Source organism: Salvia hispanica, chromosome 4, assembly GCF_023119035.1.
Source record: "Salvia hispanica cultivar TCC Black 2014 chromosome 4, UniMelb_Shisp_WGS_1.0, whole genome shotgun sequence".
Lineage (NCBI taxonomy): Eukaryota > Viridiplantae > Streptophyta > Magnoliopsida > Lamiales > Lamiaceae > Salvia > Salvia hispanica.
In genome coordinates, this window is record NC_062968.1 from 15,533,388 (window position 1) to 15,557,259 (window position 23,872).

Here is a 23,872-nt window from a genome sequence, read left to right on the forward strand (position 1 = left end):
AAGTAGGTATTTTAAGTAATGATGCACGATTCAAATTTCAAACTATTTGAGAACTACGCCAAAACAAACTTAGAAACCGATTGATAATTGATATTAAAAATGTTGCTTATGACTGAGAATTCATTACAAGAAAGTAGCATCTAATTCACCAACTGTATATTGAAGATTAATCCTGCTTCTGCGATTCAGCTTCCTTTCTCTTTATGAGCTTGATAAAATTATGCACTATGGTTTTGCCTTCAGTAGATATGATGCTTTCTGGATGGAACTGAACACCCTGCGCTTATCCAAAAATAAAACAACAGTCAAACCTATGGCATCGGACTTTCCCTTGTAATATTATCTGTAATGTAGCCAAACGAATGTTACCTGTATATGACGGTATACTTTGTGACGAGCAGCCATCACCAACCCATCTTCAGTCCACGCAGTTATCTCAAGGGCATCATTCGGGAAACTATCCCGTTCAATCACAAGACTATGGTACCTACCAGCAGTAAAAGGGCTGCAAAACAATTGTCAAAACTCAACACACTTTACTCACCAATCGTTTGATAAATAGACATCAGAACTGTAAAAGTAATAGATAAGGAAAAATCAAAGACAGGGGTGAACAAGAAATGGCAATTACAATTATACAGAGATAATAAAGAAAAGAGACTTACTTCGATAAGCCTGCAAACAAGCCATCTTCCCCGCCCTCATTATAGTAGACAGGAGAACTTTTTCCATGCACAACTCCAGAAGGGGATCGCACAATTTTCCCTGCAAAGCATAGTGTCATTAGGGAAGGGGAAAGCAATAAATTGTAAGCACATATGGAAACAAGGGATATCCAGCAAATATGATGCCTGAAGAACACTGCCACATGTTGTTAAAAGGGACATTATTAATTTTGACCTTAATGGGAACCATGTGCGTGAAAATGGAATGATACCTGGCCCCTAGCTAATCCTCAGACCAGTCATTTTGTTTAAATAAGTGTCTACATTCTAATGCTTGGCTCTAGAGAAAGAAAAAGGTTAAGCATCAATCTCGTTCATTATTCATATAAGAGAAGAATAAACAAATCACTCAACTACTCAAGTTATCAAATGGATTTATGCATGTGTTCCTTGCTATCCATCATCAGATATTTCAATGCCATCCTAATCCTAGGGAACTTACAGATTTTAGCTCATAAAACCCCTAGTAAACAAATATCTTCTTTTCTCTCCCTTAAAGACCACCTACATTCATTTTTTCCTATTTCTAGCCCAAAGGAGAATATGGACTCGTATAATTTTGTACTGGGAAATACAAAGTTACCTCCAAAAGCTTCACCGATGCATTGCAATCCCATGCACACGCCAAACAAGGGTACAGTTGGTCCAAGATCCAGCACCGTCTGTAACGATATTCCTGAATCTTGTGGTGTACCTAAAATTTTCAAGTGAAGTATAATTATTGTATAATTAATTGACAGTAAAATATTAACACAGATGGACTTAAGACAAATAAATGCTTACCAGGTCCAGGTGATATTAAAATACCTCTTGGATTTTTCCTACAAAGACAAATAACATACTGCTATTAATCAAAATTAACATTTCTAATTGATTTTTTTTTTCTCTAAACAATGGTATGAACATACTTCGAAGATTGCACTAACAAATTATAAGACTTCATGGCATGGTTTTCATGTAAATAAAGAGCACACATATCAAAACAATGCAGAGATTCTCACTTTACTCCCTAACAGTTATAGTCTCCTAATTATCAGCTTCACTTCCAAAAATATGGATGTGAATACTTCAAATGTCGAATCAAAGTATTTGTTTACTGCAGCTTTGCCAAAAGATACTTCTAATGTCAGATCAAAGTATTTATTTACCCCAGTCCTAGAAGGTTTAGGACGTTCTTCTTAGTAATTAGCCATGATGTAGATATTTGAGGAAAATGAATTTAGGATTGCAATTCTATACTCTGTCATTTGCACATCTAAAGTCTAAACTTATTTCATGCATTAAATGTTAAAAAGAAAATGTATACATGCTCATACAGAGAACACACGGTAAACACGAATAATTAATGATAACCACTAACAAGGTAAGAAAAGGCCTTAGGGTCGGGCCGGTCCCTAACCCTAGCACTGGACGGCCTAGGGTTCGGTAGGGTGAGCAAGAAAACCATTTTTTCTTAAGGGACAAATGCTAGGGTTGAGGGCAAGTTCCTTTTTGACATCCTGACCAATGCACATTCGACACATAATTATGAATTTATGGACAATGGCATCAACCTATTTAAGATAAAACATACAAACAATCAAGTAGAGCATAATTGACTTCATTTCAACAAGCGAATAAAGTACACTACCTACACGCAATCCACAAATAATTTGGCTTAACAGAATTGCCATATGCACTTTACGATTTACGCAAACAAAACAAGATTTGACGGGGGAAATGACACGCGTAAAAAAAGGCTCATATTTTGGATTTTGTCTGATAAGCCCTTCATGATAACAAAAAAGCAAACCAACCACCAAAATTTGCCAAAACAAGGAAATCGAAAAACGACACAAGGTTCGTTTCAGTTTTGATCATAACAGAAGTTGTGAACTCAATTACTCTCCACAGAGCAAGAAGACAGTGTTAGCATAATATTAATAGCATCTCAACATAGGATGAAAACGAACAAAACTCAAATGTGTATCGAAATGCTCTATCAATGGAACGTAACAACATACGAAACATCTATCAAATAGCAAAAGCAACACCTAACTATCACCACAACACAAAATCAAAATGATCAAACACCATAACTATTATTCATTAAAATAAATTATGTAGGTGGCTGGGATAAAACATTGAACAAAATAAAATAAAAAGGAATCTTACTCTCTAAGCTCATCAACAGTGAGCTCATCATTTCTGTAAACTTCGAAATCACAACCTAGCTCTCCCATATACTGTGCAACACAACAAATTAAAAGGAAATGGAAACATTATTTCACATTACTCAATGTATTTAAGAACAACGAATCGGTAAAAAATCAATAGAGAAATGAAACTAAACTTACTTGGCAGAGATTATACGTGAAGCTGTCGTAATTGTCAATGACGATGATAGGTTTGGGTGGCGCTTTCGGAGTCGATGAATTGGCGGCGGGCGCCTTTTCGGAAATCGCCATAGGCGATTTAGGAGAAGTAGAATAAGAGAGTGTGTGGCGATGAGCGGTGGTGAATCTGAATGGCTGGGCTACCGGAAGTGAGGGGTACTGGTTTGACAGAATGACGGAGGATGACTGCTTGATTGATGCGGAAGGGGCGGCGGCGATGGTAGCCATGGCGCGGCGGCGATGGAGATGGAGAGGGAGGGTGCTAGTGCTATTGCTACTGAATCTGAGTGTGAGGATTCATATTTATAGTGCGTATTTCTATAAAGGGGCAAATGCATTTAATATGATTTGCTATTTTGGTGATGATTCCTTCCATTGTTGTAACTGGCAAGTTCAAATCTTTTTCTCCATTGATTGTAAGTTGTAACTGAAAAAAAATGGAGTGCTATTAATTCGACCATGTAACTGAAATTTATTGATGAAGTCAAATTAGGTTTAAGAAGAAAATAAGAACTTTGATAGAATCTTTACCTAGACTTGAAATACGTCAATGGATCAACCCAAGAAGTGTGATCGAGCGGCACACGACTAGTTTATTTGGTGAGGAATTAATTTATACTTTCGTACGGAATAGTATTAAATTCTTAAACTAGCTATCTTCTACGTCGAGATACCTACAAATTAGTACGGAGAATGATCACGGAATGTACCGATAAATACACTTTATTTAACAAATAAAAAAAAGTTAGAGAAGATAATGAATTTAATCATATCTGATTAATTTAATCTTAAAAGCCACTGCACAGTAGAAGATTAACAATCCATTATTGCAATAATATTTCCCTATCAGTTTTATAAGAAAATATTAGCATATCTGCATTAAAGGCGACTCTACTTCTTATCCTCAAAAGTCAAAAGAATCTTAGATTTCTAGTCACCTTCCTATAATACAACTCTTAATTAAAATATCTATTTCTATTTTCTATCTCATTCTCATCTTATTTTTCCAACCATTCTCTTATTCCATCCGTTGTTCTATAGAAATAGGATAGATTTAATTTCATTTTTTGGTCGTTTCATGATAATAGATCATATTTATATATGGAAACACTCTCTCTCTCTCTTTTGCTTTATCATTTATAATCTCATCATTCAGTATATTATTTTTATTAATTTTTCTTATTCTTTCTTACTTTATTAATTATACATTAAAACTTATATTCTTCTCAATTACTCCCTCCGTCCCAGTTTTATAGTCACATTTTGGCATAAAAGTTCGTCCCATATTTAGAGTCACATTTAGAATTTTCCATATTTGGACATAAAATTTTACCCCATTATTCACTAAAATTACACCCAAATGTCATTATCTACATTAAAATAAACCAAAACAAAAATCAAAAAATCAAAAAGTCAAAAGGAACCCACCTTCAACCAAATCACTTCATTTATTACACACTTCACCTCTCACTTCATTAATTACACACTCCACCAATTCCTTAAAACTCGTATCATAACTAAATGTGATTATAAATGTGGGACGGAGGGAGTATCATATTTCTATCCGACGGAATGTCAACTCTTTTTGAAGAGACTGTCTAAATAAGTAAGATGGACTATTGAAATCAAAGTATTCATACATAACTACCTTAAATATTAATTTCATAAATAACTTATTGATTTTAATGACATAAAAATGGTTATATACTTATGTTTCATCCCTCCTAATTTAGTTGGATATTTCTTTTACATACTAATATTAGAAAATTATATAAATAAAGATAAAATAAAACATGATAAAGTAGAAAAGATAAAATAGAATAAATGTAAAAAATGAAAATAAAGTGAAAGTGCATTTTCTAAAATTAAAATTCAAATGAGTATTTTTTATTGTGTTTTTTGTAATAATAGTAATAATTGCAGTTAGGACTCCCTCTGTGCTGACTTAAGCGATATGTTTTTATTTTGGTGTAGAATTTAGGTAGTACTACTCCTTTCGTCCTGACTTAAGCGATATGTTTTTATTTCGGTGCATAGATTTAGGTAGTATTACTCCCTTCGTCCCATAAGGGTATGCACTTTTGGTTGACACAAATTTTAATGCATAATTGATAAAGTAAGAGAGATATAGACAGAAATAGTAATTAAAGTATTATTAGTGGAGAATGTGTCACACCTCATTAGAGAGAAAATCATTTCAAAATTAGAAAGTGCATCCTCTCGTGGGACAGATTAAAAAGTTAAGAATGCATACTCTTATGGGACGAGTGGAGTATTAGTGTTTAATGAATTAAATGAATGAGACTTTCTTTCGCATGAAAAAAATATTGGGTTACAAATCCATTCCACATTGGAGAATGAAAGAAGTTGGAAGCAATATATAAGCGTAACACACTAATTTGTTTGAGGTTTTTTTTTTAGGGATCCAAAACAAACTTGTACGGATTTGATATAAAGTGGACAATATTAAATTAATGTGCAGTCAACGACCCTAATAAAAACATATAAATATTCCTAATACTTAGGGTTTTTTGATTCAATAAAATGCAAAAGTCATTTCAGCAAAATTATACTCCCTCCGTTTTGCCATAGTCGAGGCAAAACTTTTCGGCACAGAGTTTTAGAAATGAATATTGGGTGTGTTAAATAAATAGATTAAAAAGTAAGAGAGAAAAAAGTAGAGAGAATAAAGTATAAAGTGAATAAAGTAGAGAGAATAAAATAAGAGAGAGCAAAGTAAGTAAGAGAAAAAAGTTACCATATAAGGAAATGACTCAACTATAAAGAAACTTTCTAAAATGGTAAAATAACTCAACTATAGTAAAATGGAGGGAGTATCAAAGTCCATGGATATTGGCTGACATTTTTAAAGAAAAGAAACAAGTGATGTTAATGCATAATCATGGACTAAAAATATACAATAGTTCTCCCTTATACGGTTTTAGATGTGTATATAATACATTTAATAATAACAAAATTTACTGAAACATCTTTATAGTACTATTGTTTAAAAATATATAAATATATGTTGTAGTAATCATTATTTTTAAATGCAAGATGTATTATTTACTTTATGGTTTGTGTTAAAATGACAACACCTTTTAAAGTGACATTATGACACCACGTATACAACAATATTATAAATGTTACACAACAATAGTATAAACACTAGACAACAATCTATAGATTGCCGTCTAGCGTATTGGATATTGCTGCCCGAGAAAAAATTGTTGTAAATTGATGTCTAGTGTATTGAATATTGTTGGTTGAGAAAATTAACTCTTGAGCATTTTTTATGATTGCCACATGGCAGCTGATTATTCGTCCACATATACAAATGATTGACTAAGAATAGTAGTATGATATTACTTTAAGAGGGGGTGTCATTTTTAACGCACTCATTTACTTTATTATCATATAAATTCAAAACTAAAAAGTTAGTAGGAGTATGTAAACTTTAAATGATTTTTAAAAAAAAAACACTAATGAGTTATGTCTTGTAATGATTCATGAGCTACATAATAAAGAAAAAGTTTGAATCATTTGAATGTGATTAATAATTTTTGAAATTTTTGTAAATTGTAATGGTATTTTTTCGAATTCAATGACTTAAAAAGTCCAAACTCATTAATTATTAACGAGTTTATAGTAGTATTAAGGATTAAAAAATATTTGAAATATGATTAATGATCTAACTAGATCAAATGCATAAAATATGGGCCAAAATATTTAACCAAGTAAAATATTCGTAAATTTAAAACCGTGTTACGGTGTTAGATCGAAGTAGAGAGGAATGTTGTTGGTGATAAGGTCGTTGACTTGACTCGACTTCATCATCAAACACTCTTTCCGAAAATCAGTATGCAAGGTATGATTTTGTTTGAAGCTTGATGCATAATTCCAGAGTATCAATCTCCAGATTAATTCTAAAACATTGTAAGTAATTTTCTGTAATTCTAAAACATGAGCACTTCATTTGCGAGCGAGCGCGTGTTCATGTTTTCATCACTTGAGCAGCGTTGTTTTTGTTTTGATTTCATAGAGTTCTACAGCGATTACTCAATACATGAAACACCTCTGCTACACCTGATTTCTCATGGTTTATTATTAGTATGTTGTACGGCAATTATTCTTTTGGCGTTTGTTGGTGAATGATTGTTGATGTTAAATGTGATGATTTATCTTTTTTGTTGACAAGGAATGTGATGACATGCTGCCTCTCACTTCGAATTTCATGACTATCGTCGGAACATTGTTTGTTGTTCTGATTTGTTTCATACTAGTACTTCAATTCTTTCCGTGATCCTCTATCTCTGCTTGTTTGTTTGTATTTTCTAAAGGAGAATCAAGAGCAATGGCGGTAGCAGGTCTGCAATCATTCAGCAGTTGACCTCTGCCATAATTAAGTCACTGGCCAATCGGGAGAAAGTCGAGAGTCATTTTCAGAAGTTAGAATCCGATCTGCCCTGTGCTCGAAGATGCCGAGGAAAAGCAATTGACACGGAAGGATGTAAAAGTATGGATGGAGAGCCTCAGAGACTTGGCACTTGGCTTTTGATTTGGAGGATATATTGGATGAGATCACCACTCAACCTTCTATTGAACGATCAAAGGGGATCCAACACCGTAAACTCTAATCATTACTATTCAAAAAATATTATATTATTAAAAACAAAATGAAAGAAAATAGTGGTAACATCAATCTAAAAAACAAAACATAGTACTCCTTCCGTCGCGCTTTAGCAGTCTCATTGACTTTTCTGCCCTCTTTTTGTAAAAATGATAAAAATAGTTAAAGAGGAGAAATGATAAATTAAGAGAGAGAATAATATAGAGAAAAGTCTTATCTACATTATTGTCTCTTTTACTTTACCATTACTCCACTTTAACTATTTTATATCATTTTTACAAAAGGAGAGCAGAAAAGTCAATGAGACTGCCAAAGCGGGACGGGGGGAGTAATAGATAAAAATGGATGGAAAGAAACGAAAAATATAACTAAAAAGAAAAAAAAAATCAATAAGTCAAATAATATTAAAAAAAAATACAATGTTATATCAAAATTGATATATAAAAATGAATGAAAAAAAAATAAAAAATATAATTAAGAAAATGTTAAGAAAAGAAAATTATACAGTAATTAATAAAATGTAAAAGGAACAAAAACATAATTAAAAAGAACAAAATTTAGCCAACCAAAAAAATTGAGGAAGTCATGAGCTCATCGAACATGGTGTGGAATGGTTCCATGCCATCAAACTTTCTTCCTATTGTAAGACTAAAAATGGTATGCTTAAGTTCTATAAGGTAAGTAGGTATGTGTGAATATCCAACCTTTAAATAACATATTTATAGGCTAAAATATTATGCACGTAACCCTTAATGTAACTGCAAAATTTAGAATCACAGACCCATAAAAATAAGATCAACAAAAAAGAAATGCGAAGCCTCTAAATCTCCCACTCAATCGCTTGCCTCTGCAAATCCAGAAGAAAAACGAATAGGGCGCAACTGAAACCAATAACTTTGAATAAAGTTTTATAATCAATAGATAACTTTCTAGTCAAATGTCATTAGTGGAGTTAGTGGAGTATAACCGTAAATTAACTTTGAATAAAGTTTTATAACCAATAGATAACTTTCTAGTCAAATGGCATTAGTAGAGTATAACCGTAAATTTACTCCAATGGTAGTGATAAAATGCAAACTTATATATCGTACAAACTCAAAACTCCTCAACACAGCTTCAACATAGTTTCAATACAAAATCAACACAGTGTAAATTTTTAAGATTTTAATGTCAATACAGTATCAACACAATATAAACACAGAATGACCGTAACTCAGATCTATAACATAGAAACTAATTTTAAAAAACAGTTTTAATTAAACTGTAAGTATTTTTTATTTAAGATGACATTCTTGTAAATATCTTCAAAACTCCCCCTTTATATATTGTACAGATTTAGGTGCTGGTTAAGTGGTATCCATTAAAATTCTTCTTCTTACACATAATAATGGTTATATACTTATATTCTCTCCCTCCTGATTTAGTTGGATACTTCTTTTAGATATGAAAATTAAGAAATTGTATTAAATATAATAAATAGAGATAAAATAAAATATAATGAAGTAGGAAAGATAAGATAGAATAAAATAAAGATAATAAAGAAGAAAGATAATAAAGAAGAAAAATGTATAAAGTAAAAGTGTATTTTCTAAATTAAAATTCAAATGAGCTAATTTTTGTCGTATCTTTTATAATGATGACAGTTATGTTCGGTACTCCTCTGTCTCGACTAAGCAAGATGCTTTTATTTTGGCACATGAATTTATTTAGTACTAGTGTTTAGTGAATTAAATGAGCGAATCATTGATTGATCTCTCTCTAGTGAAAAATATTGGGTTGCAAATCATCTCACATCGGAGAATGAGGGAAGTAGGAAGCAGTATATAAATGTACAATACTAATTAGTTTAAGACCTTTTGAGTGATCCAAAAACTAATTTTTACGGATTTTGCATAAAGTGTACAATATCAAAATTAAAGTGGACAACAAAAGATATAAATAATTCTTGCAATCTAAAGGTTATTTTGATTTAAAAAATGCAAAAATCATATTAGCGGTATTATATTAATGTCTATGGATGTTTGGTGATATTTTTAAAGAATAAAATAATCGAAATCTAAGAATGTATAGTTCTTTCTTATATATGTAACTATGTAGGTATAATATATTTATGGGTCATGTTCCATTGTTTATAGCATCATATCAAAAATTAAGACCAAATCTACACACTTAGATTTTAAAATGAGTGGATGAGATTGAACCTTACGGATTTCAATAAATAGTAGAAAATATCAACAAAAAGGTAATATCGTTATTATGTTATCATATGATAATTTTCGTTAGGGTTTTTTTATATCAACATAGTGTATTACAAATATCAACAATATGACATAAGAATATCAACACTAGTACAAGAAAATATCAACACATATTTATTGAGATTTTTACATGGTTTTATTGAGATTTTATATGCATTATATTGAAAGTTTTTGATGTATTTATTGATAAAAATCTGGTTATCAACATTTACGAAAACTAAAATAAAAAATATCAAATTTCATCATCCGAACGTCGTCGGAACATATGCAATTGATATCTCGTTGGAATCCTTATAAAATTATCTTTAATTTGTTATATTTTTTGCAAAAAAATAATTTAAATCGAGAGAGTTACGTAATTTAAAGTTGTAAGATGATTTTAATGAAAGAGATTTGACATTAATACCCTTTAATTTTATTTAATAATTTTCTTAATTAAAAATATAATCCATGTGGCATTAATTTCAACAATCTAGATCTCCTAATCTAATGGCTAAGATTTGGTCGGGATTGTTAGGTAGTTAGCAATTGATCACTCTCCATATATTTAATAACAATAAACATTAGTGTTATTTTATTAAGTACTTTATTATATAAACAGACAAGGGAGTGATCAATTGCTAACTCATCACTTAATTGCTAACTACAATTAATTTAAGGCCATAGGATTTTAGAAAACGTGTGGTCTACAATTTGCCACGTGTAATTTTCGTTTTTATTAATAAAATAAAAAAAGATAAAAAAAGCGCCAAATTAGGGTTTTAGATGAAAATGTCAATATAGTGTTTCGAAAATATCAACACAATGCTTTGAGAATGTCAACACAATGCTTTAAGAATGTTAACCCATTGCTTATATTGACATTCTACATGTATTATATTGACATATTTTATATAGTATGTTGACATTTCTGCTTTACGAAAAAATTAAAAAGATTTCGAATTTTTTTCAAATTTTGACGTCGGAACATATGCATGTATGATATCGTTGGTATCCTTATAAAATTATCTTTAATTTGATATATGTTATATGAATTTAACATTTTGGAATTTCTTTTAAAAGTTAGTTATAACTAAACATGTAGTTAATTGACATTAATACCCCTATTGATATTTTATGGAATTAATTCTATGGTTTTATTGACGTTTTTTTTATCGTATTGATATTTCGTGGTTGATGATCTAGGCCCTTAATTTGAATATCTAATGGCTATTATTTAGTTGTAGTTAACAATTAGGTATTGAGTTAGCAATATAACACTCCCCTAAACAGACATGTATTAATATGACAATCCTTTTTATTTGGACACCATATCATCATTTTAGATAGTTAGGTCTGAATATAGTGTGATTCTCAAGCTGAATAAAATATTTTGAATAAAAAAAAACACTAATGAACTGAGATTAATTATACTACTATCTTCTAACGATTCATGAGCAGAAAAAAGAAAAAGTTTGAATCATTTGAATGTGATCAATAATTTTTGAAAGATTTGTAATGATGATTTTTTCGAATTCAATGACTTAAGAAGTGCAAACTCAATTTTCTAGTAATTTAAATTAGCCCAGTCATTAAATATTAATGAGTTTATACAAAGTAAAAAAAGATTTGAAAAGTGATTAATGATATTAAATGTATGAAATCTGGGCCAAAATGTTTGTAAATTTCAAACCGTGTAGATGAATATAGAGAGGAATGTTGTTGGTGATAAGGTCGTTGACTTGACTCGACTTCTTCAACATCAAACACTCTTTCCGAAAATCAATATGTTCATAGCAAGAAGCGGAGTATAATTTTGTTTGAAGTTCGATGCACAATTCCAGACTATCAATCTCCAGATTAATTCCAAAACATTGTAAGTGTTTTTCTGTGATTATGCTACAGGAATCGTATTCGTATGGTCTCCATTAGCACTTCATTTGCGAGCGAGCGCCTGTTCATGTTTTCTTCACTTCAGCAGCGTTGTTTTTGTTTTTGATTTCATATAGTTCTAGATCGATTCCTCAATACATGAAAAGCGCCAACTGTAGCTGATTTCTCATGGTTTATTTATGGTTTTACAGCTTAATTATTAGTATGTTGTACGGCAATTACTACAGTAGCGAATGATTGTTGATAAAATGTGATGATTTATCTATTTTGTTGACAAGGAATGTGATGATATGTTGCCTCTCACTTCGAATTTAATGATTATCGTTGGATCTTGTTTGTAGTTTTGATTTGTTTCATAATTCGTGAGACAATTCTTTCCGTGATCCTCTATATCTGCCTGTTTTTTCTAAAGGAGAATCAAGAGCAATGGCGGTAGCAGAGCTCTTCCTGTCTGCAATCATTCAGGTGTTGTTTCAGCAGTTGACCTCTGGCATAATTAAGTCATTGGCCAATCGGGAGAAAGTCGAGAGTCATTTTGAGAAGTTGAAATCCAATCTGACCATCATTCAAGCTGTGCTCGAAGATGCGGAGGAAAAGCAATTGACCCAGAACGATGTAAAAGTATGGATGGAGAGCCTCAGAGACTTGGCTTATGATTTGGAGGATATATTGGATGAGATCACCACTCAAGCTTCCATTGAACGATCAAAGGGGATCCAACACAGTAGAGCCAGTATGGTGTGGAAATTTATCCCAACTTGCGGCATCTTTGTGCCTAGTGCAATAATATCTAATAATAAGATGATGTCCAAGATAAAGGAGGTCACAAACAGGTTGCAGAATATAGTAGAGCAAAGGACTAAATTTGGTCTGAAGGTTAGTTCAGTTGGCCACTCAAACCGATCATCAGTAGTAAGGTCACCTAGCACTTCTGTGGTAAATGAGTCTCAGGTATATGGAAGAGATGAAGATAAAGAAGCAATAATGAAAATGTTGCTTATGGATGAAGATTGTCGTGACAATGTTCCTGTCATTCCAATAGTTGGAATGGGTGGTATTGGCAAAACCACTCTTGCCCAGCTGGTTTATAATGATAGAAATGTTAAGCAGAATTTTCATGTGAGGGCTTGGGTGTGTGTCTCAGAAGAATTTGATGTGGTTTCTATCACCGAAAAACTTTATGAGTCTGTAACTGGGGAGTCTGGTCAGTCCAAGGCCTTGGATATACTTCAGGTGAGGCTAAAAGAGGAGCTGGGAAAGAGCAAGTTCCTTATTGTGTTGGATGATGTTTGGAATGAAAACTATACAAAGTGGGATGCTCTATGTGTTCCTTTTCAGTTGGGGACACGTGGGAGCAGGATTATTGTTACAACTCGCAACGAGAGTGTTGCATCAGTGGTAGGTTCGCCTCGTGCCGCTTACCATGTGAAACTTTTGACTGATGATGATTGCCTATCCCTATTGGCTCAACATGCTAGGAGATCTTTCCATGACAATTTAGAGTTAAAAGATGTCGGTTTGGGACTGGTGAAGAAGTGTAAAGGTTTGCCTTTGGCTGCTAAGGCACTTGGTGGCCTCTTACGCTCTAAAGAAACTAAGGAGGAGTGGTTTGATGTGCTAACTAGCAAGATATGGGATTTGCCTGAGGAAAATATCCTTCCTGTTTTAAGATTAAGCTATCACCATCTTCCTCCACATTTGAAGCATCTCTTTGCTTATTGCTCCATATTTCCAAAGGACTACGACTTTGAAAAGAATGAGTTAGTATGTTTGTGGATGGGAGAAGGTTTTCTGGAAAAGCAAAATAGTAGGAAAACTAAGGAGGAGTCAGGCCTTGAGTACTTCAATGAGCTTTTGTCAAGATCCTTTTTTCAACGTGCAAGTGATAGGGATGAATATTTTGTTATGCATGACCTTATAAATGACTTGGCTCAATTTGTTGCTGGGGAGACATGCTATCGTCTGGATGAGAAAATGGATACCAATCTGGAATACAAGATTCCTACGAAAGCTCGTCATGGTTCATTTCTTCGTCATGAATACGAAGTTTTCAGAAAATTTAAGGCTTTCAGTGAAGTTCAAGGCTTGAGGACATTCTTACCGATGCCTGTCCAAAATGCACTTGTTTGCCCTCCTTTCTACTTATCAAACAAGATCTTAGCGGAACTGATACCTGAATTGCACAGCTTAAGAGTACTTTCTCTAAGTGGCTACTCCATCACAGAGTTGCCAAGTTCAGTCTGCAACTTGATACGTCTAAGGTATCTCAATCTATCTGGGACTTCAGTTGTTAAATTGCCAGATACTTTAGGTGATATCTACAATTTGCAAACCTTGTCACTACGTAACTGCCGTGCAATATGCAAGTTACCGTCAACCATGGGGAAGCTGTCTAACTTGCGGCACCTTGATAACTCCGGTACTGATCAACTGAAAGATATTCCGGTCGAAATTGGTGTGTTAAATAGCCTTCAAACGTTACCAAAAATTGTTTTGAGCAAAGAGGGTGGCCTGGGATTAAGGGAATTGAGGGGTTTGAAGCAGTTGAGGGGATCACTTGCCATTTTTGAATTGCAAAATGTGACGAATATTGAGGATGTAAAGGAGGCAAGTCTATGCACACACAAACTTGATGAATTGCAACTGACATGGGGTAGTGAAATGGATGAGACCCATGACAGAAGTGCAGAAGAAGAAGTGATGGACTCTCTGCATCCTCATGAAGAGTTGAGAAGTCTCAAGATTTCTTACTATGGAGGAGTTGGTTTCCCATGTTGGATAGGGAATCCTCAGTTCAAAAAATTGTCCAGTATCAGTATCCTCAGTTGTTTGGAATGTAAATATTTACCACCACTAGGACAGCTTCCGGAGCTTAAACACCTGCTTATGGGAAGCATGCCAAAATTCAAATGCATCTCAACTGAGTTCTATGGGAGTGGTTTTGTGGATCCATTTCCGAAACTTGAGACGCTAAGATTTGATTACATGCCAAAATGGGAGAAATGGGCTGCTTCTGCTGATGGGGAAGACATTAAGTTCCCAAATCTTCGTCAGCTTACTATATCCAGGTGCAGCAAATTAACCAGTGTCGCTCCACTGAACTTTCCTGTGCTGCAGGAGTTGGATCTCGAAGGGTGTAGCAAGGTTTTGCTAGAAAGTTTCAATAATCTTGACTCCTTAAAGACCTTGAAGGTTGAGGCTGTTACAGGGCTCTCACATCTACCAAGGGAACTTTCCCAGTCCTTACTAGCACTTGAAGTCTTAGAGTGCTGTAGCTGCAGTGAGCTGCTATCACTGTGGCCAGAAGAAACTTCACTCGAACATCTTACCCATCTAAAGCGCCTAGTCATTGCAGATTGTAAGCAGCTTGTATCAATGGGACAAGGAGAGCAGCACTTTCCTCGCAAACTTGAAGTTCTTGAAGTCTTTCGCTGTGAAAATTTGATTACCCTCCCAAATGACTTGAGTGATCTCAGCTCACTAAGGGAGTTGATTATAAAGAATTGTCTTAAATTTGTCAACTTCCCTGAGAGTGGCCTCCCCCCCATGCTGAAACGCCTCGAGATACTCAGCTGCAATGCATTAGAGTCCCTTCCCAGTAACATGTCTGGCCTGGAAAGGTTGGAGATCAAGAAGTGCTCATCCCTGAGGACCTGGGCAAGAGGTAATTTCCCAGTTTCTGTAAAGAAACTTGCAATTGAAAACTGCCCCAAACTCGAACCAGTTCCAGAGCTGATGTTTCCCCCACACAGCAGCATTATGCTGGAAGATCTTAGTTTACGCACATGGCCAGACTTCAGTAATCTCCTACAGCGATTGCATGGGTTTTCACATCTTATTGAGATAAAACTATCGAAGTGTCGTCTACAGGAATTCCCGGAACAAGGCCTGCCACCGAGCCTCAGGACACTTTCTATTGAAAAATGTGCAAGTCTCAAGTCATTGCCAGAAAAGATTCGTAGCATGAAAACCCTCGCATCACTTGAGCTACGAAGTTGTCACAGGCTTGATAATTTTCCACAATTTGGTTTGCCTCCGAATTTATCTTCACTTAGGATATGGGATTCTAAGAGATTCAAGCCCCTTTCAGAATGGGGCCTGCGCAGGCTCTCTTCTCTAAGGGAGTTCTCCATCTGTGGTGGATTCAAAGAGCTTGAGATACTCGGTGGTGACGATGGTCTCCTTCCTCCTTCTCTGACAAAATTTTCTATTGCTAGATTCCACAAGCTTACTTCTCTGAATGAAGTGCTTAAGAAACTGACCTCGTTACGGTATCTATCTATCATGAACTGCGAAAAACTTAATGTCTTGCCTAGTGAAGGGCTGCTTGAACAGCTGTGGCATCTGGAAATCAGTAACTGCCCTCTTCTGATGCCACGGTGTCTGAGGGACAAAGGGGACTATTGGCCGAAGATAGCTGGAGTTCCTTGTGTGGAGATAGATGGAACTTACGTTTATAAACAACCTTCAGTTTGAGGCACTCACTTGGGAGGACTTGCTTGCTTGATTGTTGGCTAGGCAGGTACTTATTTGCAAACCATAATTTTTCCATATTATCCTTTTGAACTCGTTCATTTTCTCGTTCCTTATCAATAACGTTGTACGTACAGTTTGTGATGAGAATTGGCAAGATAATGCTGTCCAGAAACACTGCTACACGAGTCTTGTTGAAGTCTGTTTTTAAGCTCGAAATACTTAGTATACGTTCTTCCAAATATGGCCCGACTCCACATTTTCGAGCTGAAAACATTGATGTGGAAGGCTCGACGAAGTGGATGTTTCTGATTATTTTGGGGGGTGGTGATATTCTTGCTCTGGTGATTCATAATATTGTTAGATAATTAGATGCAGTAACTGATGTTTGATGTATCAGTGTTTATGTGTAATCTTCTTTTATCAGAAAGAATTTGTGGATTCTTCAATTGTTTCTGGTTCCTAAAAAGAACAGATGCAAATACTTTCATTTGAAGAAATTTTACAATGAAGATTTAGATTTCTGAGCAAGAACATAACATATATTTGCAGGCACAGGAAATTATCATAACATATAATTGCATATCTTCTTCAAGAATCAATTATAAAGTAAGTCTGAGCTTGAACATAGACAAGCATCTTCCTGTTTCTGATTACAGCTTGTTATTTTCATGCAATTGAAAGAAAACAAACCCACCTCAATAAATCACAAAAAAACAATCTTCAAAACGAGAAAAATTTTGATTCCTAGAACGCAGTTCTAATGATCAAATTGTTTCAAAGCATAACAAAATAACCCTATGACGCCGCGTTAATGCTCTATTCGCGCGCCCTCTGGATTCCAATCCATCGTGCATAATCGACCCACCTGAAACGAAAAAAATCTATGAGTTTCGACTAGTACAAAGCACAGGAAGAGAGGTATTTGGAGCACCGAAATCTTACATCAGTGAGCCCAGAAACGTGTTGCCAGTTCGCACAGCAAAGCAGACTGCGCTGAGCACGAGCTTATGCTCGTGTAGCAAAGGCTCTAAAATCCGTTGCTCAATAACTCCAGCAAGTACTTGGTACCTATACGTCATAGCATCATCACATAAATGGCGAGTTTCCTCATCTATAAACTAATAACTGAAAGAGTCGAGCGTGTTGCATCATATAACTAAGAGCATAACCTACTGAGATTTGCATACCTTAGGTTGCTTGATACTGACATATAAACACCATATGCAGCACTTGTTGACAAAATAGGAATGTCTTCTGCTTCACCCGCAAAAGATTTGTCTATAGCCTTTCTTGCTTTGATCAACAAATTCGTAACACCCGTCCCAACCTGTAATAGACATACAGCAATAGGGTCAAGGGTAGGTCTATCTAGTGGGGCGTGCAACGATTAATGAGACGATTGCTAATGAGAGTGGACTTACCAAAGACGCACTGGTCCCAACAGCAAAAAGCTTTGCGCCGTTCCTCTGCAAGGAAGATGATAATACTCTCAGATTCGTCTAATTCATAATCTATAGAAGTAGTTACTGAAATATGAAGCAATACTTCATCACTTACCACAATGGCCCCTGCTCTTTGTAGGAACGAATAGGATGTTCCCGCCAAGGCAACCTGCAGCAACGCACCGAGTGTTACTTAGCAATTTGAACAAATATTTACATAACGAAGCAGAATGAAAATGCGTGCTAAAGAATAACCTGGAATGCATTGTCAGGGCAGCCATAGAAGAGCTTACTGAGACCTCCAGCACTGACAGCTAGTGCGGGTCGGAGAGAAACAGTAGGGGCAGGTAGCCAGACAAGCATGAAATCTGCAATAATGGCCATTACCTAAAAGCATAGATGATTGGGAAATTTGAGAATACCAAACAAAAATATATAATGAAATGAGTAAATGCTGAATCAGAACAAACAATATAATTAGAAATGATTTATGCTGCAAATTTCTACCTTGTGTTTTCTCAACAAGAGAGAATGGCATTCTACACTTGAAAAAAAATTAATCTAACAACTAAGCATCAAATCGGCATTTTGTCTTTCACTATGTTTCACATCAGAAAAATATCAGGAGCAAATATCATCATTCCTCTTGTCCCACAATTCCTCTAAGACAAAAGATATCACAAACTACAGAAACAACGAAACTGCCACATAAATGTGACTGCTTATCTTTTAATATTAAGGAATATGATCGATATAGCTCAACAATTCATCTTCTATACCATCAACTAATAAGAAACATTCATCTTATGAGTTAATCTGGTAGTACCATAGTCTAACTCTTGATTCCGAAGATCGGTGTCATCATTTTTTTGTTCTCATTCTTTCTTTCTTTCATTGACGGGCTAGTTATAAGCCAAGAATGTCGAGAAAAGCATGCACATTTTCATCAAAAGCTTCGATATTTTTAAGAGCATATCATAGTATGAGTGTCCCGGATATATGGATCGATTGAGTATATTGCAAGTTAAAGCTCACAAATAATTTGACTACTCATACACCATGAAAGAGCCATACCACATCAGCAAAGACGAAATCTAGCTCCTTGCTGAAATTTTCTCGACGTTTCTCCAGCTCCGCAGCAGTCTAGCACAAAGAAATACATGTCTCAATGGTTAAAAAATCCAAAATTTCTCTCAATTGCACATGCTCCATTAATCCAACCTAAGACCAAGGACTTTTATCCCAATTCATCAACTAAATTCAAATTCAAATTCATCTTTACAATCAACAAATTATGAGCAAGATCAAGTGAAAAGGAGAAACCTTGGTGAAAATCCCAACACCACACTCAATGCCAACTTTGGTCAAGAAGAGATCATCGGCGAGCAATCTCTCCTTGAAGCCTCCGAATCGGAGCAGCCACCGGAGAAAAGGCGACTTCTCGAGCTCGAAAAATCGATGAACGATAGATCCGGGAATCTTTCCAGCTTCAATGGCGGCAGCCAAATCCTTGGGAAGGCTATCTAAAGATCTACCGGCCTCGGCCAATGCCATGATCGCCTCAGCCTTGTTCCTCTCCCCTGCATCTCCATCTCCATCACCGCCGCCGCCGCCGCCGCCGCCATGGCCGCCGGAATCATCGCCGCCTCCGATGCTGAAGGATAAAAAGGAGGGGCGGCGAGGGGAGTGGAGTTGGAGGGAAGAAGTGGAGGAGAGAGAGAGATTGAGGAATTGGGAAGTCGACGGGTAGGTGAGGGAGGAGGGTGAGAGGTAGCGGTTAGAGGCATTCGGTGAGGAGATGGTCACATGGGGAGTCAGGCGTGAAAACGCGGCGGTGGCCATCTCTAATTACTCCTTCACAACTCAATCACAAGAGAGAGAGAAGAGAGATAGGGAAACGGTGGCTGAGTGTTTAGGACAGTTGACTCATGAAGACAAAGGAGTGTCAGTAGCAGAGAGAAAGATGATCTGATTTTGGAATTTCAGATTTTAGCACAATCTCAGCCTCTATTTATATTTTCTTACATTGTCACATCATATTTATTTTCAGTATTTTAATGGCTTTAATGAATTTTCATTTCTGCTACAAATAATTAAGGGAATTTGCAGACGTTTGAAAATGGTCAGTTTGCCAACAAAAAATGGTTGTTATATATATTAAATTTATATACTAATAAATTTCATTCAATTAATTAGATATGATACTAAATTTTTTTAATAAAGAAAAAATAAAATAATAACAATAAGATATACACACAGTATGATTTTCATATAGTTCTAAAAATTACACTAAATATTTCCGAACAAAATTTTATATTCAGAATAATTAATAATAATAAGATAGTGCACCATATATTATGAGCTATAGTTTTACAAATTATATTCAGATTTATTTTAAAAATTCATAAATGATGCCAGATAAATCTTCAATTTTTTGGGGTTTGTATCTGATATTGATATTATTTTATATTAAATTGAAATACTAAAATACCACTTAAAAATTAAAATAATACTCAAGTATTAATATATTCTTTCTATAAAATATTTAATGCAGGCCCACGTAAATAATAACATTTGAAAATATAAGATTCCAAATACTTTACAGTGCAAATTGGTGGTGGTAGGGCAATATGCATTATTAGTTGAGAATATGCACTATTTAGCACAACTTATCATATTAATCTATTTGCAACCACAAACTTTTTTGGCTTCAAAATATAAGCGGTTAAGGTATCCGAGCCAGTGACCCACAAATTATTACTAGTATATTTTAAAATATTAAGAAATGAAAAGTAGGAGTAATTCACAATCATACTTATTACTATATACTATACGACTTATGGACTCGTTTGATAAGAAAAAAATGGGACATGAGAAGATATATAAAATAAGATAATAAATCCGGGCTTCATGTTAGGATATGCAAATATATGATTTTTTTTCGTTATTGTTTGATAGAACATAAATTATCTAAATTTGTATAGTATATTAAATAATATGGCTTAACTTGACAAATTGGTGGATTATATAAACATGGTTAAAGTTATAATTTTTGTAACATTAGAAAGGGACCTTGTCATATATTGGGCTTTGAGTTAAGCTTAACTATAATATCAAACAATTAGAAATTTTTATATATAATTCTCAATCTTGGTAAAACTAACTTATCAAAAATTGCAAAAGTATAGATTAGATCGGTATGAACAATAATTAACGAATTACATACTACTATAACATAGTATATATCAATATAATTTAATACAGCCTGCCAAATATAATATTGATAGGTTATATAAATAAATATAAGCTCGTTTCATCCGTAGTGTGACTATCTATGCAATATAAGCTTGTTTCATCCGTTGTGCTACAAGATACGGTATGATATGTTTGTGTAACATATCTTTTTCATGCTATAATACTCACTAACATGTTTAAAATAAAGAGTAGACATTAAAATTGGTCTATACAAAATGGGGTTCGCGCCTTTTTAGTTCCTGAAGTAAGAAAAATTATGAATCGAACATGAAAAAAAATCGTGTTTTAAAATGTGTCTCACTTGATTATTTTGTCCTCGAAGCCATGAAGGGTGTATAAGTTATTATATTCATCTCGTTATTACTTTCTTACACAATTACTAGTATCATTTATGATTTATGAATCTTTTCAATTTCTCAATTCCTACATCAATCTTCTCAAAATTATCTTGATTAATATTTTAAACATTTAAATAATTATATTTAATGGTGGCATAAAACTCACACAGGATATAACTCGTTGATATCAAACTTATAACTCTATTAATCTCAATGAAATTTATAAGCAATTAGAAGTGTAATAAATATATAAAATAATAAATAAATTAATGATAACATTAATTTATATAATGAGATGTGAATTTATGAAATTCTGTGAATTGAAGTTATTTTGTCATAAATGCAGATGTCATTAGTGGATTTTATTAAAAAATGATTGAAAAAAGCAATTGAATGAAAAAAGTTGACGTTTACTAACTCCATAAATGATACGTAATTATGTAAGAAAGTAACAATGAGATAAATAAAATGACTAATACAACATTCATGACTTCAAAGCTAAAATAGTTAGTTAATGCACTTCAAACGTGATTTTTTTCTGTGTTATGCCACCAGAACATAATTTTTCTTATTTTAAGGACCCAAAAAGTAGACCTGCCCAAGGTTTACCGAATCGGCGGTTAATCGCTGATTACGGCTTCGAACCGGAACCGCAAGAAATATTCCGAACTGAACCCGTGAATTTTAGAACCGTGGTTCGGTTCAGGTTCCAAATTTTTTTTCAAACCGAAACCGCGACCGAACCGCCGATTCCGACGATTTCATGGTTCAGAGGAATCGCTGCACCAAGTGACATTTCAGCCTTTTGCAGACGGTTTGTTGACCAAAACCGGCGATTCCATGGTTTTGCACAAAACACCATGCCCAAGCCCTTTTCAATAAAATTATGGATATGTAGGCAACTCTACTAAAATTTGAAAAGTTTTAGTTTGAAAGTTTAAGTTAGCTCAAGCCCTTTTCAATTTTTTCATTTTCCCCCCAATTTCATGTTTTTTTTTGTTTACGCTTAGACGAGTAAGACACTTGTAAATTATATCACATTGTAATTTGTTTGTAAATTATATCACACTGTAATTTGTTTGTAAATTACATCACATTGTAATTTATTTGTAAATTTTATCACTATGTAAATTGTAAATTTGTAATGTATCGTTGTCTTGTTTCAACTCTAATTCAGTTAAATTGATATAATTTTCACCTTATTCGTCTTACTTCAATTTAAACTATGCATTTTCTTGTTCCAGTTTATTTTATAATTTCAAACTACATGGCAAAAAGAAAAAAAAGGAAAAAAACCGTGAAGTCGCGAAACCGAACCTAAACCGCTACGAATCGTCTGAACACCGGTGGTTCGAAACCGAAACTGAAACCGTGAAACAACCTCACGGTTCGGTTCCGATTCCATATTTCCCAAAATCGAAATCGGCGGTTTCGAACCAAAACCGCCGGTTCATGATCCGTGGCAGGTCTACGAAAAAGGCGAAAAAGTACCAACTCCATTTTCCTTAGACCTATACTCTAAAATAAAATAAAATTTATTTATGTAACATTTTTTATTTGGCATGATATATTATAGGTAATACTTATAATCGAGATTTGTACTAGGTATACCGCGTATACAAAATATTTACATGTTAATAAAAGGCATTTTATTTATAACAAACATGACATTAAAATGTGATGCAAAACGTGCCATAAAAATGCTCAAATTGATAGAAAAAATATAGAAATATTAGGTTTATAAATCCAAAATTTATTGATCAAAATTGAATGCAAAACAATAAAACTCGTTATATATAAGTGTTTGGAAATCGTAGAATATAAAACAGATAATAGATTTTTGCATTTTTCTCTCTCTCTTCTTTTTCTTATTAGAGCATCCGCAATGGTGCTTAGGCCAGCCATAGGCCAGCAATAGGCCAGCCATTCTCTCCCCTGCCACGTCAGCAACACTAAAAAATCCACCTGCCACATCCAGATTTAGGCCAGCCGCAATAAAAATAATTCAAAATATACTACATTTACGGAATTAAAATTACGATTAAAATACGGAATTAAATTTACGAGACATATACGGGAAAATTCATTAATTTTATTTAAATAAAAAAAAAGTACATTAACTAAAAATCATAAAAATAACATAATAAAAAAAAATCCGGGCTTCCACACACGAGCCACCTTGAATCTGTTATAGTTTGCCTCCGGCCCGACGGTATGACATGTTTATGTTTTAGGTCTTAATTTTGTATTGGGCTAGTTGTTGTTGTCCATCGCTAGATGTTGCTCTTGTACAGAAATTTAGAGATAGAGAAAATCGCGTTTATATAGTTTTTCAAAAATTTAAAAAAAGAATTAAATTTTTTTTTAAAAAAAAGAATTAAAAAAAATTTTAAAAAAGAATTTAAAAAAAAAATAAAATTCGGCGCTGGCCGATCATTGGCCGATCGGGCCGCCACAATGGCGGACAATCGCCAGCGCATCGGCTTAGCCCACGCCGATCG

The 23,872-nt window shown here is 34.1% G+C and overlaps 3 protein-coding genes across 6 annotated transcripts; 1 reads left to right on the forward strand and 2 right to left on the reverse strand.

Annotated features, from left to right (window-relative positions):
• Positions 1–66: 66 nt before the first annotated feature.
• On the reverse strand, positions 67–3,521 carry LOC125218996 (anthranilate synthase beta subunit 1, chloroplastic-like). Its single transcript, XM_048120832.1, has 7 exons — positions 3,062–3,521; positions 2,880–2,950; positions 1,509–1,546; positions 1,309–1,419; positions 666–765; positions 370–505; positions 67–277 (listed from the first exon to the last, which is right to left on the reverse strand). Exons 1-7 carry the CDS (start codon positions 3,326–3,328, stop codon positions 167–169), a joined length of 834 nt encoding a protein of 277 aa, XP_047976789.1. The 5' UTR covers positions 3,329–3,521; the 3' UTR covers positions 67–166.
• An 8,153-nt stretch (positions 3,522–11,674) lies between these two features.
• On the forward strand, positions 11,675–16,782 carry LOC125219103 (putative disease resistance RPP13-like protein 1). Of its 4 annotated transcripts, none has more exons than XM_048120977.1 (3): positions 11,675–11,843; positions 12,202–16,382; positions 16,471–16,782. In XM_048120977.1, the coding sequence occupies exon 2, from the start codon at positions 12,287–12,289 to the stop codon at positions 16,334–16,336; it is 4,050 nt and encodes a 1,349-aa protein (XP_047976934.1). In that variant the 5' UTR covers positions 11,675–11,843; positions 12,202–12,286; the 3' UTR covers positions 16,337–16,382; positions 16,471–16,782. The 4 variants fall into 4 exon arrangements, with proteins under 4 accessions (XP_047976934.1, XP_047976933.1, XP_047976936.1 ...); XM_048120976.1 differs by having other exon boundaries at positions 12,273–16,382; XM_048120979.1 differs by having other exon boundaries at positions 12,273–16,378.
• Positions 16,783–16,895: 113 nt separating this feature from the next.
• On the reverse strand, positions 16,896–19,764 carry LOC125219104 (protein RETICULATA-RELATED 4, chloroplastic-like). The gene is made up of 8 exons (XM_048120980.1): positions 19,102–19,764; positions 18,853–18,921; positions 18,034–18,165; positions 17,894–17,947; positions 17,758–17,802; positions 17,524–17,663; positions 17,279–17,404; positions 16,896–17,201 (listed from the first exon to the last, which is right to left on the reverse strand). Exons 1-8 carry the CDS (start codon positions 19,618–19,620, stop codon positions 17,153–17,155), a joined length of 1,134 nt encoding a protein of 377 aa, XP_047976937.1. The 5' UTR covers positions 19,621–19,764; the 3' UTR covers positions 16,896–17,152.
• Between the last annotated feature and the right edge of the window lie 4,108 nt (positions 19,765–23,872).

Coding starts and splice junctions, on each gene's coding strand:
- LOC125218996 (XM_048120832.1), bottom strand. CDS start 3,328: ATGGCTACCATCGCCGCCGCCCCTTCCGCATCAATCAAGCAGTCATCC. Junction 1,420..1,508: donor TTTAATATCACCTGGACCTG/GTAAGCATTTAT, acceptor TGAAAATTTTAG/GTACACCACAAGATTCAGGA. Junction 766..1,308: donor CATCGGTGAAGCTTTTGGAG/GTAACTTTGTAT, acceptor TATGCTTTGCAG/GGAAAATTGTGCGATCCCCT.
- LOC125219104 (XM_048120980.1), bottom strand. CDS start 19,620: ATGGCCACCGCCGCGTTTTCACGCCTGACTCCCCATGTGACCATCTCC. Junction 17,803..17,893: donor AAAGAGCAGGGGCCATTGTG/GTAAGTGATGAA, acceptor TCTTCCTTGCAG/AGGAACGGCGCAAAGCTTTT. Junction 17,664..17,757: donor TTGGGACCAGTGCGTCTTTG/GTAAGTCCACTC, acceptor TGTCTATTACAG/GTTGGGACGGGTGTTACGAA.
- LOC125219103 (XM_048120977.1), top strand. CDS start 12,287: ATGGCGGTAGCAGAGCTCTTCCTGTCTGCAATCATTCAGGTGTTGTTT.